This window comes from Scyliorhinus canicula, chromosome 10 (assembly GCF_902713615.1).
Source record: "Scyliorhinus canicula chromosome 10, sScyCan1.1, whole genome shotgun sequence".
Lineage (NCBI taxonomy): Eukaryota > Metazoa > Chordata > Chondrichthyes > Carcharhiniformes > Scyliorhinidae > Scyliorhinus > Scyliorhinus canicula.
This window is the reverse complement of record NC_052155.1, coordinates 84,756,608-84,775,059: the sequence shown is the minus strand read 5'-3', so window position 1 is coordinate 84,775,059 and position 18,452 is coordinate 84,756,608. Positions and strand designations below refer to the sequence as shown.

Below are 18,452 nucleotides of genomic sequence, written 5' to 3'. Positions count from 1 at the left end.
GCAACCCCCCCCCAGCATGGCCCCGAGGATGCAACCCCCACCAGCACGGCCCGAGGACGCAACCCCCCCCCCCAGCACGGCCCGAGGACGCAACCCCCCCAGCATGGCCCGAGGATGCAACCCCCCACCAGCACGGCCCGAGGACGCAACCCCCCCCCCCCCAGCACGGCCCCGAGGACGCAACCCCCACCAGCACGGCCCGAGGACGCACACCCCCAGCACGGCTCCCGAGGACGCAACCCCCCCCAAGCACGGCCCCCGAGGACCCAACCCCCCCCAGAGCACGGCCCGAGGACGCAACCCCCCCCCCCCCCAGCACGGCCCCGAGGACGCAACCCCCCCCACCAACACGGCCCGAGGACGCAACCACCCCCCCCCAGCACGGCCCGAGGATGCAACCCCCCCCCCCCAGCACGGCCCGAGAACGCAACACCCCCCCCCCCCCCAGCACGGCCTGAGGACGCAACCTTGGAACGCCCCAACCCCAGCTCCAGCTCAGCACTCACCTTTGCGGAAGTGTGAAAGTGTTTCTTTTCTGGGAGTACTCCACGTACCGGCAGACGACGGCTCGCGTACCGGTGCCGGTACGCGTACCACACTTTGAGAAGCACTGCTCTAAAGGACCTTAGCCACTCTTTTTTGTTTTATATATTTGTAAAAACTTTTACTGTCTGTTTTTATATTCTGAGCAAGTTTACTCCCATACTCTATCTTACTCTTCTTTATAGCTTTTTAAGTAGCTTTCTGTTGCCCCCTAAAGATTTCCCAGTCCTCTAATCTCCCAGCAATCTTTGCCACTTTATATGCTTTTTCCTTCAATTTGATACTCTCCCTTATTTCTTATTTCCTTAGATATCCACGGTCGATTTTCCCTCTTTCTACCGTCCTTCCTTTTTGTTGGTATAAACCTTTGCTGAGCACTGAGAAAAATCGCTTGGAAGGTTCTCCACTGTTCCTCAACTGTTCCACCATAAAGTCTTTGCTCCCAGTCTACCTTAGCTAGTTCTTCTCTCATCCCCTTGTAATCTCCTTTGTTTAAACACAAAACACTAGTATTTGATTTTACTTTCTCACCCTCCATCTGTATTTTAAATTCCACTATATTGTGATCGCTCCTTCCGAGTGGATCCCTAACTATGAGGTCATGAATCAATCCTGTCTCATTACACAGGACAAGATCTAGGACCGCTTGTTCCCTCGTAGGTTCCATTACATACAGTTCTAGGAAACTATCGCGGATACATTCTCTAAACTCCTCCTCAAGGTTGCCTTGACCGACCTGGTTACACCAATCGACATGTAGATTAAAATCCCCCATGATAACTGCTGTACCATTTCTACATGCATCAGTTGTTTCTTTGTTTATTGCCTGCCCCACCATAACGTTACTATTTGGTGGCCGATAGACTACTCCTATCAGTGACTTTTTCGCCTTACTATTCCTGATTTCCACCCAAATGGATTCAACCTTATCCTCCATAGCACCGATGTCATCCCTTACTATTGCCCGGATGTCATCCTTAAATAACAGAGCAACACCACCTCCCTTACCATCCACTCTGTCCTTCCGAATAGTTTGATACCCTCGGATATTTAACTCCCAGTCGTGACCATCCTTTAACCATGTTTCAGTAATGGCCACTAAATCATAGTCATTTACGATGATTAGTGCCTTCAACTCATTTACTTTATTCCGAATACTACGAGCATTCAGGTAAAGTACACTTACGTTGGTTTTTTTTACCTCTGTTTTGAATCTTAACATATCCAGTTTTATTCATTTTGTTATTACTGGGCCTATTCACTGAGCTCCCCTCAGTCACTGTACCTTGTACTGTCGCCCTTTTAGATTTTTGACTATGTCTTCCCTGCCTTGCACTTTTCCCCTTACTTCCTTTTGCTTCTGTCCCTGTTTTACTACCTTCCAACTTCCTGCATCGGTTCCCATCCCCCTGCCACATTAGTTTAAACCCTCCCCAACAGCTCTAGAAAACACCCCCCCAGGACATCGGTTCCAGTCCTGCCCAGGTGCAGACCATCCGGTTTGTACTGGTCCCACCTCCCCCAGAACCGGTCCCAATGCCCCAGGAATTTGAATCCCTCCCTCTTGCACCATCTCTCGAGCCATGCATTCATCCTATCTGTCCTGGTTACATCTGATTCCAGCTTCGCCCTCTCAAACTGCAGGGTAAATTCTATCATTTTAAAAACAATTTAGAGTGCCCAATTCATTTTTCCAATTAGCAATTTAGCGTGGCCAATCCACCTACCCTGCACATCTTTGGGCTGTGGAGGCGAAACCCACGCAAACACAGGGAGTATATGCAAACTCCACACAAAGTGAACCAGAGCCGGAATCGAACCTGGCGCCGTGAGGCAGCAATGCTAACCACTGTGCCACTGTGCTGCCCTGGGTAATTTCTATCATATTGTGGTCACTGCTCCCTAAGGGTTCCTTCATTAAGATCCCTAATCAAGTCTGCTTCATTACACATCACCAAATCCAGAATTGTCTGTTCTCGAGTGGGCTGTACCATTTTGCATTTCAAGCCTATTCTGCCATTCCATGTCTGATCCTAAAATAACATGGAGATCCTTTTTATGTGTGCTATACTGGATTATTTACAATCAACTGTTACAGAGAAAGGGGATGTACTGCTGTATGCATAAGATATAGGGCGCGATTCTCCGGCCTTGTTGCAATCACGCTCGAGCGAGACGAGGCTGGGGAATAGGAGAGGCCGACAATGTGAACTGCGCCAGGAGTTTGCAATGTTTTGTTCCCGTAGACGAAATCGGGATCTTGCCATAGCGTGGTGAGAAACCAATTATTACCACTTAAGCCCTATTTCCAAACAATTAACGAGAGCCATCCCTTATCCAACAGTTCCCCGTGATTCATCGGCCTCCCCAGCAAGCCTTCACACAGGCGCCGATCAGTACTCCTTTTTAAAAATGTGAACCTGGAGGAAGGGTTTCTGTGGGGAGACGAAGAGGTGAGTAGCCACCTTTGCTTACAGGCAAAGAGCCTGGGGATGCTGGGCATGGCACCCCAGTACTTGGCAGAGGGATGGGAGACCCTCCGAAGGGGTAGGTCGCAATGCAGCTCAGGGGAAGTGACCATGTGACAACCACTATAGGTGAGAACAGAACGAGGCTTCATAGCTTAAAATCCTTCCCTAATTTGTGCTCAGCATTTCTGTCCGGAAATGTGAGTGAAGGGTTTTTAAGGTGGCATTGATTAACCTACCAAATTGTTAAAGCACAGGAGGCAACTTCTGTATTGAAGGGCAGGATTGGCAAGACCACTAAATATCGTAGTTAATCGATTTATTTGTCTACTGATTAAGGGAGCGCGTCCAAATTTCATTAAATGATTGAGACTGAAATTGCACATTGGCTGGATTTATATGGTCCTATCCGAAATTCTGTTCTAATTGCTGATTAAAAATGAGCATTGGAACTGTTAGAAAGATGTGCAAATGCGAGTTCAGACTGTTTTGTGATTCTTTAATATTTGTTTTAAATCCCTCCACACCACTGACCACAAAAAACTGTCATTCCCTTCTCTCTCTGTTTTAATTAAATGCTTGCCCACTTGTGCTGATTTCACATGTCTGTGAAGGCGGATGTATTTAATCACACAACCTCAGCCAGCTAACATAACTCTCTGTGGTTTCAAACTTTGAATATGTAAGACACCATGTGGCTGAGAAAGGGGAGACAGGATGACTGAATAAGGATATGCCTTTACTTTCTCCTACCCTTCATTTTAGCTTTGAGCAGCATTTCAGAGTTCAGTGCTAAAGAAATAAATGGCTAAACTTTTCAGATCGATGGCCTTCCACCACAGCCATCAAACAGGGGCTGGTTTAGCACTGTGGGCTAAACAGCTGGCTTGTAATGCGGAACAATGCCAGCAGCACGGGTTCAATTGCCGGCCTCCCCGAACAGGCGCCGGAATGTGGCGACTAGGGACTTTTCACAGTAACTTCATTGAAGCCTACTTGTGACTATTAGCGATTATTATTATTAAGTGCTGTCTGATCTGCTGACTATTTCCAGTATTGTCTGTTTTGAATTCAGGTACTTCGCATTCTGGGGGTCGTTTAGCACAGTTATCTTGTCTTCACTCAATGTTGACATAAATTCAACGCACCAGGGGCTACTAGATAGTGATTAAGAACAGGAAAACTAGATGATTTTCTTTCTCTCCCTTATCTGGGGCAAAGGAGCTTTAGTGTCCGAACCATTGCCTAGGCTCAGGAAAGACGGGGAAGTGAACGGGACAAACGGGATTTCGAAGGTCGGCTGGCATGGGTCCCCAAGGTTGGCCAGTTGGAAAAAGTAAGTCCCGGGAAAAAAAGTTTGAAAAACACTGCCTATTGTGAGCAATTAGGCAAAATAGCAACTTTTATTTTAATAATATATCTGAGGTAAACAGAGTTCTGACCCTTGTGAGAGTTTGTTGATATTATTAATTCAGGCTAACAATATCTACATTTTTGGTTATGTACAGAGGGATAAACCTGATGTGCAATTTGAATTCCATTTTTCCTAAGGATATTTGAACTAAGTACGGAAAACCGAGTCTCAGAAGTTCTAGGAGTGATAGGTGGTATTGGGAGCATGGTAAGATATTGGATTGTACCCCCTGAGACAGTGCGTGCACTAAGAAAGAGACGATGGTTGAAGAAGAGAATGGTTTATCATCAACAGGAGTAGAAACAGGGCAAGGATTCACAGGCATTCAGAATATCAGTTACTGGAACTGTCCAATCGATGCCTTGGCCCTGAATTTTCTGAACTTTTTCAATGATTCTTTAGAGCTTGAACAGTGTTTGAAATTTACAAATTTAAGACAGTTTAAATCCCAATTAAACTGTGCTGTTGTTTACATTGAAGGCTGTGTCCTCTGATGGGTATGTTTATGCCTGTGCTGCTGGGAGTTCCTTAGAATGTATTTGTGACTTGAAGTGCCACAGGAGTTCCCAGATCCTGTGATTGCTGCACCGTTCCACCAAGGGTTAGTCACAATGAGATAAAAGAGGACTATCCGTTGCCAGCATAAGCTACTAGTGATGGGAGATCTTTGCTTTGGAGTCTGGAGAAGATTTAGAAATGATTTGCTGGGCTTGTAATAAAGCTTTTGGAGCAAATGGTTTCGCTCTACTCCTGATGACGACTGACCCTGGGCTGGATTCTCCCAAAATGGGACTATTTCTCCACGCGGGCGTAAAACGCTGGAGATTTACTCCAGAAATTCCTGTAAAAAAGTTCAGCTAATTCAATGCCCTGCAGGGGGGCTAGCAGCGACCCGGCATAAATATCACAGTTTTAGCTGCGGTTGTGGGCCCCTGCACTTCTGGCTTTGAATCCGAGCATGGCGGAGGCCTCCAGTGGCTGCGCCGAGCTCCATGGCAGACTCGGACTGCGGAGCCAGACGCAAAAATGAGACCCACCCGATTGGCCGCACGCCCGAGCATCTAACTGCGCACAAGTACTCCCCGGCCACCTATAAGGCCACACCCCCCCCCCCCCCCCCCCCCCCCACCACGGTGTCTGATCCCCCCGCCACCCACCAGTGCGGCCTCGGACTGAGTCCGAAGTCACCACGCCAGCTTCCCGAACGGCAATAGGGTATTAGTTCCACGCCGTCGGGAACTCAGCCGGTCAGAAGCGGCGGATCGCTGAGCGGGCCTCTGTCAATGGAGCCCCAGGCGCACGCCGTACTCCGCGATCACGCCAATTCCTGGGTCCCGGAGAATCGCTGGACCGGCGCCGAGCCTGATTTCGGTGTGAAATTGGATTCTCCGCCCCAGCGTCAAACGCAATTTTGGCGCGGGGCTGTGGAGAATCCAGTCCCCTGGCTCTGACAACCCAAAGACTTGAGACCACCAGGAAAATTATTCACTCCAGCATAGTTAGAGGTTGTGGGTTATGGGACTCGTGTTGGCATTGCCTTGCATGCTATTTTTAAAGAAAGCAAACAATATAAAATGGAAAAAAGGAGGGTGAGACAACATTTGAAGAGGATATATCTCCTTCCACCATAAAAGAATCTGCCAACAACAGAAGTCCTTAGTGAGAAGGTCTGTCTGGGGGAAAATGCTTGCTAATAAAGTACCATGGCAGAAATGTGCTTGCTACCTTCTGCGTAAACATAGAACATAGAACATACAGTGCAGAAGGAGGCCATTCGGCCCATCAAGTCTGTACCGACCCACTTAAGCCCTCACTTCCACCCTATCCCCCGAACCCAATAACCCCTCCTAACCTTTTTGGTCACTAAGGGCAATTTATCATGGCCAATCCGCCTAACCTGCACGTCTTTGGACTGTGGGAGGAAACCGGAGCACCCTGAAGAAACCCATGCAGACACGGGGAGAACGTGCAGACTCCACACAGTGTCCCAGCGGGGAATTGAATCTGGGACCCTGGCGCTGTGAAGCCACAGTGCTATCCACTTGTGCTACCGTGCTGCCCAGGTAAAGACCTGCAAAAATCTACTGCCTGGGCAAATTAATTGTGTTGGATGGCCCTCCCACACCATGGAGTATGGGCTCCCCAGGCGATTAGGGGGCGGAGCTTTCTCCCAATTGGAGGATCCCCCACATGATATAAATCCCGGCCTGGGCGTAGAATGGGGAAGACGACCTTGAGGGGAGTGGAGAGTGAGAGAGTATTGTATTGAGTAGTAGAATAAACCTGGTTGCATCCTGTCTGTCTGGCTACATGTGGAGTTCTTACCTTTCGGTCACCACAGTTCATCAAGATACAGATCATTCTTCAGAGAGCAGGGGAATTATTTCATCTTGGCATGATAAAGACAGAAGGCACGATTCCCTGGAAAGATTTCTAAGTGTGGTTGCGAGCGGGAAATGCCACGAGCTTCCCGGCGCTCAGCCCAGCAAGGTTGGCAACGTTATTCAAGGTTAATTGGTCCACTTAACGAGGCCCCACGGGCTTCTCGCTGCAAATGAAGGCTCACCAGCTGATTTGCTGGGACAGCGCTCATAAGTCCCCCAGTAACGGCAAGTGCCATAAGCGGGAGCATGAGTTGTTATTGCCATACTAACTGGCCCATCCCCCCCCCCACTGATCACATATCCATTCCCGTGCAGGTCCTCCAGCCGACGGCGTCAAGCCATCCCGGGTGGCCCCCTCTCCTGTCTCCCAGGAGAACACCTCAGTGGAGAGCTCAGAGGAAGACTCAATCGATGTGTCACAGCTGTCATCCCCACCCTCAGCCAGTGCAGAGACAGACCCCTTGATGGGAAACGTTAGTGGACAGACTTCTGGGGCACAATCTGGTGAGCACCACACAGCTGTTGATGTACATCAGGTGGAGGTAGCAACCCCCAGGCAAGACAGCAGTCAGAGGTCTGCTGGACCCCAGAACCTAGCTGGGTCCCAGCTTGATACTGAGCCTCTGGTACATGTACACCCGGAGCTCATGGAACGTTAGGGAGCAGCCTGGACATTCAGAGGGAGATGTCAGCGACACTCCAGTTGGCCCCTACGGGTGCAGAGATGTTGCCACAATGCGTGGCAACCGAGGCCAATACTGCAAGGGTGGTGACCACAGTGGAGCGCCTGGTGCTCGATGTTGGCAGCATGAGATATCCAAGGCGTCGTTCAGTTGGTGACGGCCATGGCTAAGGGTCTCGGCAGAATGTCCGACTCACTGAGGGACGTGACGCAGTATCAGGCTGACCTTGATGAGGTGCTAAGGGTCCAGTTCTCAGGTGGGAATAGCTGAGCAGCTGCGGAACCTGTCCCACTCTCAGGTGGGCATGGCTGAGGTGCAGACGAGCATGTCTCAATCACTGAGGAGCATCGGCAAGGGCGTCAACAGATTAGTGCAGACATTAGAGAGACGCCACGCTGGCAGAACCAGATGACGCAGAGGCCCTTAACCATCTCTCCATGCATCCCCCCCTCCGGCACTCCATGTCCAGGTGATGGGTATAAGCGAGCACTCAGCAGACAGGCAGGGGTCAGACTGTGGAATAGATTGAGGAGCGCCAGTGTGCAGCTCTCTGCAGATTATCATCCCCATCTGCCCTCAACATGACCACCGATGGTGTCGACACAGTCCCAGAACCCCGGAGTTATGTGACACAGACCCTAGGAGGATGGGGGATGCGGGTAAACTGTTAACGTCGGGCCCTCCCAGATGGCCCGGTGAGCGCAAGGCGACATGCGTGCAGCCTGTCAGCCCTGGACTTGGGGCATTTCGGTGATGGCGGAGAATCCTGCTGTCCGGGCATCCTGTTGGGCTTGGATCATGTCAAAGTTGATACAGTATAGGTTTCCATGTGGGAAAACAGGGATCCGTGACCTGTCGGATGTACCTGTGGGCTATGGCCTGCGAGAATCCACACAGGTCCCCGCTCGAGCCCTGGAAGGATCCTGAGGCGTAAAGGCTCAGCCCTGCAGTGACCTTGATGGCCGTCGGGAGTGGGCGTCCTCCTCCTCCACATGGTGCCAAGTCCGCGAGAACATGGCACAGATGCCGCACCATCTCCTTGTTGAGGCGAGCCTCCTGCGGCACGCATTGTCATCTGTTCAAATGGCCCGTGACGCCTGTACACCTTGAGCCATCGCGGGCCTCCCCCTCTGGCCTGATGGGCGTCCGGGTCCGCACGATGTGGGGTGGGATGCGGCACATGTGCCACTGCCTCGAGCATCTGCAGACTCTGCTGCTGCTGCCATCACCGCCGGGCCTAGAAGCAGCACCACTAGGGCAAGTTCAGCGGGGTCCAAAATGCCGCCAATACAATTCAATATCTGTAAGACATTAGGGGAGGGTATAATACTGACAAACAGCAGTGGCTCCCACCCGGGACCCTCCATCCCCCCCCCTCCCCCCTCCCCCCTCCAAGCACTCATGGCCGCAGCTCCCCTGACCGGACCCCAGAGACTATACCCCGGACACCCGCACAAAACGTCAGCTGGACCAGGTGCTGGTCCATTCCCCGTTGCACTCACCCACCCTCCGGCTGTGGGCATGTCCCTGGAGCTGTCCCCTGGTGTTCGGTTGTTGGCTGTTAGATGTGTGGTGTTGCCTCCTGCAGTGCTCAAGCACAGTGTCCAGGCATCACGGTTTGATTGGGATGCTAGGCAATGGTTCACATATGTTACATGGTCTGCCTACCCACGGGAATCCACTTTTGTTGTGTGAAGTTCTCACTTCACCATGATTGCCAATTGCCTATTCATAATAGTCTTCAGCTGCACGGCCAGAGGCCTCACCAGTCGGAGGGGGTAATGGGTGGTCGGTGGGCAAATAGTTAGGGACAAAGGTTGCCCCTGGAACGGGTACACACAATCCAGGGATTGGCATGGCGGGACTGTGTGCGATTGCCCCTCCAGCGCCTACCACCCCACCCTCCCATGGCAGTCCACCCCTGCGGATCATCTCCTGCCGCCACCAAGCCTAGGGTCCCCACTCCCCACTGAGCACTGGGGCGGCAAGCCCAGTGCCCTTGTGATCTTTGCCTGTGAGCAAAGATGGCTACTTGGCTACCCACTGAAGCCCTTACGCTAGGTTCATGTTTTTCAAAACGAGTACTAATTGGAGCCAGCGTGGCCACTTGCTGGGGAGGCCGTTGAATATGGGGTCGCTCCCATCATTTGTACGAAATAGGCTGAAGTGGTGATAATTGGTTTCTCGCCATGATATGGCCAGATCCCGATTTTGCCTAGGGAACGGGCTGGTTGCATCGCAAACTGTTTGGTGCCTGGCGCGGTTCTCGTTTTCGGCGTCTTCCGCTATTCACAGGCCTCGTTTCGCTCGAGCGAGAGCGCAACGAGACTGGAAAATCGTGCCCATAAACAATTGGATGGCAGTCATGCAGCATTGCAAACTGCTGAAGTACCCTAAAGTTTTGAATAGAACGAGCTTTATTTTGCTGTTCATATAAACTGTGAGTGACCAGATGCACAGAATCTGCATGCCAGTTGTTTTGCTGGAAATTGCCGTGATGTAATTATCCGCCGGAATTCGCTGTCCTTGGTATTGTCAAAGAAAATTTTAGAGTAACCAGTTGCCACGCCGATGATCAGTTGTAGCATAGATTATGACCTTTCTGCATATCTCCAGAAAAACAGCTGATGTTTGCAATAAGACTGCAAGAGAACCATTGGGGTCTTTGAAGGGTGTTTTTGCTGTCTTTAAATTTGGAGGGGGGGGGTTGTGTCTGTAAAACGTTTGCCCCTCTGTTACAATGCTTTACCACCAGACACGTTTTCTGGCGCGCCGCGCCTCCGCCTGCAGCAGGATGCTCCGGCTGTTGGCCAATGGGGTTTTTCATTGTAGCCACCCCCACACCATGAGTGCGCTGCTGGCGAAGAGGAGGATCCCGCCAATGGAGAATCCCGCTCAGATCTTTTCATACACATTTTGCAACTTCACACCATGCCAACCTTTCTGGCCTGACCAGACTGCAGTTCCCTTTCTACTGCAGGAATAACTGAATATTAAATATGTGTAACTAATCATTTGCATGGTGCCTTGAAAATATAAGCTGGATGTCTGGTTTGTGCCGCTCCCTGTGAAACGGTACCATTGTGCAAGTTGACTCCACTTTGCGCCTTCTAGTGGGCTGTGTATCTGTCTCTATTGTTGGGTCGGTGGTATAGAATAAAAAATGGCAACAGTTGACTTAACTTTATGCCCTTTTGAGATCATTGAACCTCTCTCTCTCTTTCTGTGGTGTACGGCAGTTCTAGGGATGATGGATGCTTCACTCATTGCTTCATCTCCTTTCATTTGGCTTGAAGCAAGCTCTTATTTGGTTTCCTTCCATGAGTGGCCACTGTGAACAAAGAACAAAGATAATTACAAGGCAGGAACAGGCCCTTCAGCCCTCTTATCCTCTACAGACCATGCTGCCCATCTGAACTAAAACCCCCTACCCTTCCGGGGTCTGTAACCCTCTATTCCCATCCTATTCATATATTTGTCAAGAAGCCCCTTAAAAGTCACTATCGTATCTGCTTTCACTACCTCCCCCGGCAGCGAGTTCCAGGCTCCCACCACCCTCTGTGTAAAAAAACCTTGCCTTGTACGTCTCCTTTAAACCTTGCCCTTCGCACGTTAAACCTATGCCCCCTAGTAATTGACTCGTCCACCCTGAGAAAACGCTTCCGACTATCCACTCTGTCCATGCCCTTCATAATCTTGTAGACTTCTATCAGGTCGCCTCTGTCGTTCCAGTGAGAACAAACCAAGTTTATTCAACCTCTCATCATAGTTAATGCCCTCCATACCAGGCAACATTCTGTCCCCTCTCCAAAGCTGCCACATCCTTCTGGTAGTGTGGCGACCAGAATTGAACACTGTATTCCAAGTGCGGCCCAATTAAGGTTCTATAAAGCTGTAAAATGACTTGCCAATTTTTAAACTCAATGCCCCGGCCGATGAAGACAGTACGCTGTCTGCCTTCTTGACTACCTTCTCCACCTGCGTTGCCACTTTCAGTGACCTTTGTACCTGTACACCCAGATCCTCTGCCTATCAATACTCTTAAGGATTCTGCCATTTACTGTATATTTTCCATTTGTATTAGACTTCCAAAATGCATTACCCCATATTTGTCCGGATGAAACTCCATCTGACATCTCTCCATCCAAGTCTCCAACTGATCTATATCCTGTTGTATCCTCTGACGGTCCTCATCGCTATTCTTAATTCCACCAACCTTTATGTCGTCCGCAAACTTACTGATCAAACCATTTCCATTTTCCTCCAAATCATTTGTATATATTACAAATAGCAAACGTCCCAGCACTGATCCCTGAGGAACACCACTAGTTACAGCTCTCCATTCAGAAACGCACCCTTCCACTGCTACCCTCCGTCTTCTATGACAGAGCCAGTTCTGTATCCAACTTGCCAGCTCACCTCTGATCCCGTGCGACTTCACCTTCTGTACCAGTCTGCCATTAGGGACCTTGTCAAAGGCCTTACAGAAGTCCATGTAGACAACATCCACTGCCCTATTCTCATCAATCATCTTTGTCACTTCCTTGAAAAACTTGATCAAGTTAGGGAGACACGGCCTCCCCTTCACAAAACCATGCTGCCTCTCGCTAATACATTCATTTATTTCCAAGTGGGAATAAATCCTGTCTCGAAGAATCCTCTCCAATAACTTCACTACCACTGGTGTAAAGCTCACCGGCCTGTAATTACCTGCATTATGCTTGCTACCCTTCTTAAACAAAGAAACAACATTGGCTATTCTCCAATTCTTTGGGACCTCCCCTGTAGCCAGTGAGGAAACAAAGATTTATCTCAAGGCCCCAGCAATTTCCTCCCTTACCTCTCTCAGTATTCTGGGGTATATCCCATCAGGCCCGGGAGACTTGCCCAGCTTAATGTGTTTCAAGGCCCCCAATACCTCCTCCTTTTTGATCTCAATGTGACCTAAATTATCTACATACCCTTCCTCAACTCATCATCCACCAAGTCCTTCTCTTTGGTGAATACTGACGCAAAGTACTCATTTAATACCTCGCCCATTTCCTCTGGCTCCAAGCATAGATTCCCTCCCCTGTCCTTGAATGGTCCAACCCTCTCCCTGGCTACCCTTTTGCTCTTTATATATGTATAAAAAGCTTGGGATTTTCCTTCATCCTGCTGGCCAATGACTTTTCGTGACCCCATTTAGCCTTCCTGACTCTTGTTTAAGTTTCTTTCTACTTTCCTTGTATTCCACAGGGTGCACAGGGAACATTTTTTAAATTAAAAAAAGTGTCCCGTATTGTGGTGGTTTCTAAATGTAATCAATGGTAACCTGCCCTCACGTTCGATAAATGACACAAAATACATGGTATGGTGCATTTCTCTCAATGTGTTTAATGCATTATGTGCTGATTCTCATTTTTGGTAGATTTCCTGACAGCTGCAAAAAGTACAGGAATCCAGCTTAATGGGTTTCTATCCTATGCTAAGATCTTTCAGCACCAAAGTGATCTCCATTCTCAGGTGCAGTGGCATAGGAAGTTCAGAGCAAGGATCTTTAGTTGTTATTTGATCAAGGTATCCAATAGAATATTTTATTAAAGATTAGTAGTGCTCCAAACCAACCTATTTGCTAAGGCTTTGATTGGAAATGCATTATTGATGAGATGGTGAGGTATTGATTGCTTACCCAGTTTCTCACTTTGAGGTTAAAGGCAAGTATTCTGATGTCAAAGAGCTAATTAAAGGAAGGATTAATTAATTAAAGGAAAAGCAAAAATACTGATCTTGAATTAAAAAAGTTATAAATTGTTAAAGATAGCAATTTATTTATACCGGGGCTGGAGACAGGAATGTCTGAGGTGCCCTTTGTTATTTGTGTTGGCAATAGAGCCACTAGCCGTGGGGCTGAGGGCTTCGAAAGCACGGTATGGTAAGGAATAGTTAGAGAAGGGATGGAGCATAGGGTCTCACTATACGCTGACCATTTGCTATTATACGTTAGGGATCCAGAGGCATCAGTGGAAAAACATTAGGGGATATTGCAGCATTTTGCGGTCTTTTCTGGCTATAAGCTAACTATAGGAATGAGCAAATATACTTTGTGGTTGGGGTTCCAGGGTTCAGGTGGGGAAGGTCAAGGTGGTCCTGCAAAGATGGGACGGTCTGCCACTATCCCTGGCGGGCCGAGTACATTCGGTCAAGATGTATATCTTGCTGAGGTTTTACTTTTTATTCCAGTGCCTCCAGGTGTTCCTGCCCAAGGTGTTTTTCAGAGAGATTGACCAGCCTGTGACTGGGTTTATTTGGGCGGGTAAGGGCCCAAGGATCAGAAGGATGGTACTTCAGAGGGAGAGACAAGCAGGGGGCTTTGCCATACCAAACTTTCAATATTACTATTGGGTGGCCAATGCTGGAACGGTGCTAGAATGGTGTGGGGACTCGAAGGAGCTGTGGGTCCGGGTGGAAGCCTGATGGGGGAAAGCCTGGGGCATTGGTAACAGCTCCGCACCCGGTGATGCCGAAGAAACTCTCGGCTAACCCGGTGGTAGTAGCCATGTTAAATATTTGGAGACAGCTCAGTCAACATTTCAATTTGAAGGCTGCCTCTCATCTGTGCAAACCAGTTATTCGAGCCTGCTTGGCTGGATGTGTGGTTTAGGGAGTGGAAGGAGAAAGGGTTGCAAAAGGTGGGATATTTACTCTTAGAAGGTCAGTTCTCCAGCCTGGGGGAGCTGAAGGAGAAATTTGGGCTTACAGATGCTGATGGGTTCAGGTATCTCCAGTTGCGTAGCTGGGTCAAAAGGGACTTTCCATCCTTTCTGGTGAAGCAACCTTCTATCTTGCTTGAGCGGATTTTATCCTGCTCCGAGACAGGGTGGCCAGTACGTCAGGCATGTACCAGCAGATAGTGGGGAAGGAGACAGGCTTGGGTGAGGGAGTGAAGGAAAAGTGGGTGGAAGAGCTCGGGCCAATTTTGGAGGAGAAGGTTGGAGCGAGGCACTGAGGAGGGTGAACGTGGCTTTGTCCTGTGCGAGGCTGAGTCTCATTCAGCTGAAAGTAATGTTTCAATCACACCTCATGAAGGCTAGAATGAGCCGGTTTTTCGATGGATTGGAGGATAGATGCGATCTTTGTTCGAGGAAGCTGGCATACCACGCCTGCATGTTCTGGTCATGCTCAAAGCTGGTGGGCTTCAGGAGTCCGTGCCGACAATCCTGAATATTAGGTTGGAGCCTTGCCCACTGGTAGCGATTTTTGGGGTTTTGGATGTGCCAGAGCTCTGGGCGGGGAAGACGTTTTGACCTTTGCCTCACTTGTGTCTAGGAGGCAGATCCTCTGAGGCTTGTGGTCGCTACATCACCAAACGCCTCAGTGTAGCTGGGTGGGCTGATGGAATTTTGCACCTCAAAGGTCAAGTTCACCATGAGAGGGTCAGTAGAAGGGATTTCTCGTAAGATCGCGGCTGTTTATAATGTACTTTAAAGAGTTGGTCACTGTTAGCTGTTAAAAGGGGTGGGATAGGGTGGGTGAGGGGGTTAGTTTATACTGTTATGTGTTATTGTTTGGTTTTTATGAACTTTGTTTAAAAATTGTTGACCTTTTAATAAAAATATATATTTAAAAAATAGCCATTTATGGTTTCAAACAGAGGGAGGAACTCCAGAAGGTTTTTTTATATATAGTGGTGAAAATGATTTTTTCTTGTTTTGCAGGATGAGCACTCACTGAGCAGTGAGGAGTTTGAACTCAGTGACTCCACATGGATGTCAGTCGATCGCATGAACTCTGACCAAAGCTCTACCCTGGAAGAGAGAATGCATAGTCCACAGAACATTGACAGCCATCAGGATGGTTAGTACTCTTGCACACCCTAGATATTGTGTTAAATTCTCTGAGATCAATTAGATACCTTGAAGGGAAAAGGACACTTTAACTGTACATCAATCATAGTTACTTGATTAAACACAGTACTTTTATATTATTGCTTCTTTACCTTGCCTGTATTGCAGTTTAATGCTGATTAGTTTGCTGATCTAGGTTTTTGTTAACGTTATTTAAAAGTATTGCCCTTATGTTTTGTCCAATTATTTTGAAAATACATATTCAAACTTTGTAAAATGATTCAGCATAACAGCATCAATAGAATGTCAATTTCAAAGAACATTCCTTTCTGCTCTGCTGCTGCTAACACACACATTTGAAATAGACCATGGGCAGGATTCTCCGACCCCAAAATCGGGAAGAGCGATCGGGTGGAGAATAGCCCCTGACGCCAAAATCGCGGCAGACTGCGGAGAGAGAGAGGGCCTATGGACAGTGTCCAGCACTGCCATATGTTGCCGACACTCGTGCCGCTGGCAGGGGGGCTTCTGTTAGTGCTGGGAGGTGGGCTGTGGGGTTGGGGTGGACGGGTACGCGGTCCAGCACAACCGGCGCCAGCTATTCGGGTGCGATCGGTGCTTGTGTGTGGGGGGGATGTAAGTGTACGCGCGGCTGCAGCTTGTCAGCCCTACGCGTGTCCAGCACGGACCCGCCGCTTCTCCCACCATTTTCCGCGTGTTCTGCGGGTGTTTCACGCAGTGCCGGTGCTAGCCCCTCACCGGTAGCGGAATCGGTGCGGGCGCGGCACATATTATTCCGTTGTGTAACATCACGACTCCTCCGTTGGCGTCATCACTTAGACGCAGGAACGAAGAATCCAGCCCATATCTGAACTATGGAGTATCCCAATACAAATTTAGACTTGATTGACATTCAAAATCAAAAATAACGTTTTTAGTATAGCAGACACTTAACTGTCTTCCCCAACTTTGCTGAAATATCCTTGGACTATTTTCTCAGCACCCTATGGGATGTAACATGTTCCCAACTGTTTTTCCCACTGCAGTATCCAAAATGGCAGATGTGATGAAATAAGATGACTTTTTAAAAAAATGATCTTTTATTACAAATTTAGCATTTGACACTGTACGAATGGCAACACTGCACTGAAGTTACAATAATGGTGATTTTAATGACTAGAAATCTGTTTGACGAAAAAGCCATTAAATCAGGAATATTTTTCTGGGAGTATTTAAAAGGTAAGGTTTTGACCACTGATAGGGCAGCAGTTTAATGATGGAGTTTAGGATGTCAAACAGATTGCGGCTGCTGCTGTTTTACAGTAGGTATCATTTTGAGCAGCCTTAGAACAAGTTTCATCTTCTATAGCTGCTGTCATGTCTTGAAAAGGGGAAGAGGATTCAGGCACTTTACTGGAGAGAAGAGAAATATTTGTAATGAGTCATTTTTAGATCATTCACATATAAATCTGGAGTTAAACTGCCGGCAAATTTTGCATCAGGAAATTTAGTTGCCTGTGGATTAAGCAAATTTTGAAGTTGGCTTGACAATTGCAACATGTTGCATACAATATAATTTAGAGAACCATGGGGCATGATCCACTGGCTTCATTTTGCTCGAGCGAGAGCGTAACAGGGCCGGTGAATAGCGGGAGAGGCCAAAAACGAGAACCCTGCCGGGCGCCAAACTGTTTGCGATGAAACCGGCCCGCTCCGTTGGTGAAATTGGGATCCCACTGTAGTGTGGCGAGAAACTAATTATCACCACTTAAGCCCCTATTTCCATACAATTAACGGGAGTCACCCCATATCCAACAGCCACCTGCGATCCAGCAGCCTCTGTTCACGCTGCCGCCGATTAGTACTCCTTTTGAAAAACGTGGACTGGCAGATGGGCTGCTGCGGGAAGCCGAGGAAGTGAGCAGCCATCTTCGCTCACAGGCAATGCACGCAGGAGCACTGGACATGCTGCCCCTGTGCTGAGTGGGGAGGGGTGGGCGGGGTGGGCGGGCTGGGGAAACAACCGGGAGGTGCAGCGCTGGTTGGAGAGGTATCGGGGCTGGGGGGGTGGCGCTGATGGAGATGGTGGGGGAGGGGATCAACTGTGCACGGGTCCTCCATGCCAATCCCTGGACCGTGTGTTCCTGTGTCGGGGGGCAATCCTAGTCCCTGCCTGTTTTTCCAATGACCATCCATAACTCCCACTGACCAGGGAGGCAGCTGACTCATTGCATAGCATGGCAATCATACCTTGATGCATAGACACTGTGCTTGAACACTGTGTGAGGCAGCACCACAGAAGCAGTGACCAATCTTTGACCACCCAGGGGATGGGCCGCAGCCCCGGGCACATCTCTGCAGCCGGTGTGCATGGGCAGGGCATATCACGTGGTGGAGGGGGGCGGGCATAGGATTGGTGGTCAGCCCACATTGTGGAACAAAAAGTCAGAGGCATCATACTGGTTGTTCCTCAATACTTGTACACTGCTGTCCCACTCTCCCGATGGTGCCGCACCACAATCCTCACCCCCCCCCCCCCCCACCCCCCCAGTGACCTCTCAGTGATCCTCGACATACTTGGTCTTCTGCTCTACCGCTATGTCTAGGATGCACATCAGAGATGGAGACAACCAGCTGCTTATCATGTCCCGTGGCCTTCGATGGCCCTGGTGGGCATCCTCTGGGGGCTCTGGGACTGGAGGCTCCCACCCCACTTGATGGCGGCACATGCACAGCCGTGCTGCTCTGTTACGGGTACTGCCAGTGAGACGGGCCTCATCAGCGGGGTGGAACTTGGGGGAAATGGTGGCCATCATCGGCAGTTCATAGAGGTCCTGGTTGCCAAACTGCGCCCCTTCCTCCCGCTCGGTGATGATAGGGTCCTGGGGTTCACATCGGGAATGAGAGGCAGCTGGATCGAACCCCGGCTGCCCCTGCATCATCTGGGCAGGGGCAGCCCTGGTGGTTCCCGAATGTCTGCACCAAGGTGTCAACGCCCTCGATGATACTCCTCGGTGATTGGGAGATGCTCTGAAGTACCTTGGCAATGCCTACCTGCGACTGGGACAAACTCCTCATGCCTCAGCCATGTCTATCTGAGAGCGAGACATGACCCTCAGAGCCTCATCAAAATC

General features: G+C 49.3%; 1 protein-coding gene across 4 annotated transcripts in view; it reads left to right on the top strand.

The window, feature by feature from the left end:
* Positions 1–18,452, top strand: part of LOC119972491 (nucleolar protein 4-like) — a 526,260-nt gene that overhangs the window by 214,992 nt on the left and 292,816 nt on the right. For all 4 annotated transcript variants that reach the window (XM_038809264.1, XM_038809265.1, XM_038809266.1 and 1 more), the window contains one exon: positions 15,190–15,328. In XM_038809264.1, the coding sequence (XP_038665192.1) occupies positions 15,190–15,328 (139 nt within the window). The remainder of the gene's footprint in view (positions 1–15,189; positions 15,329–18,452) is intronic.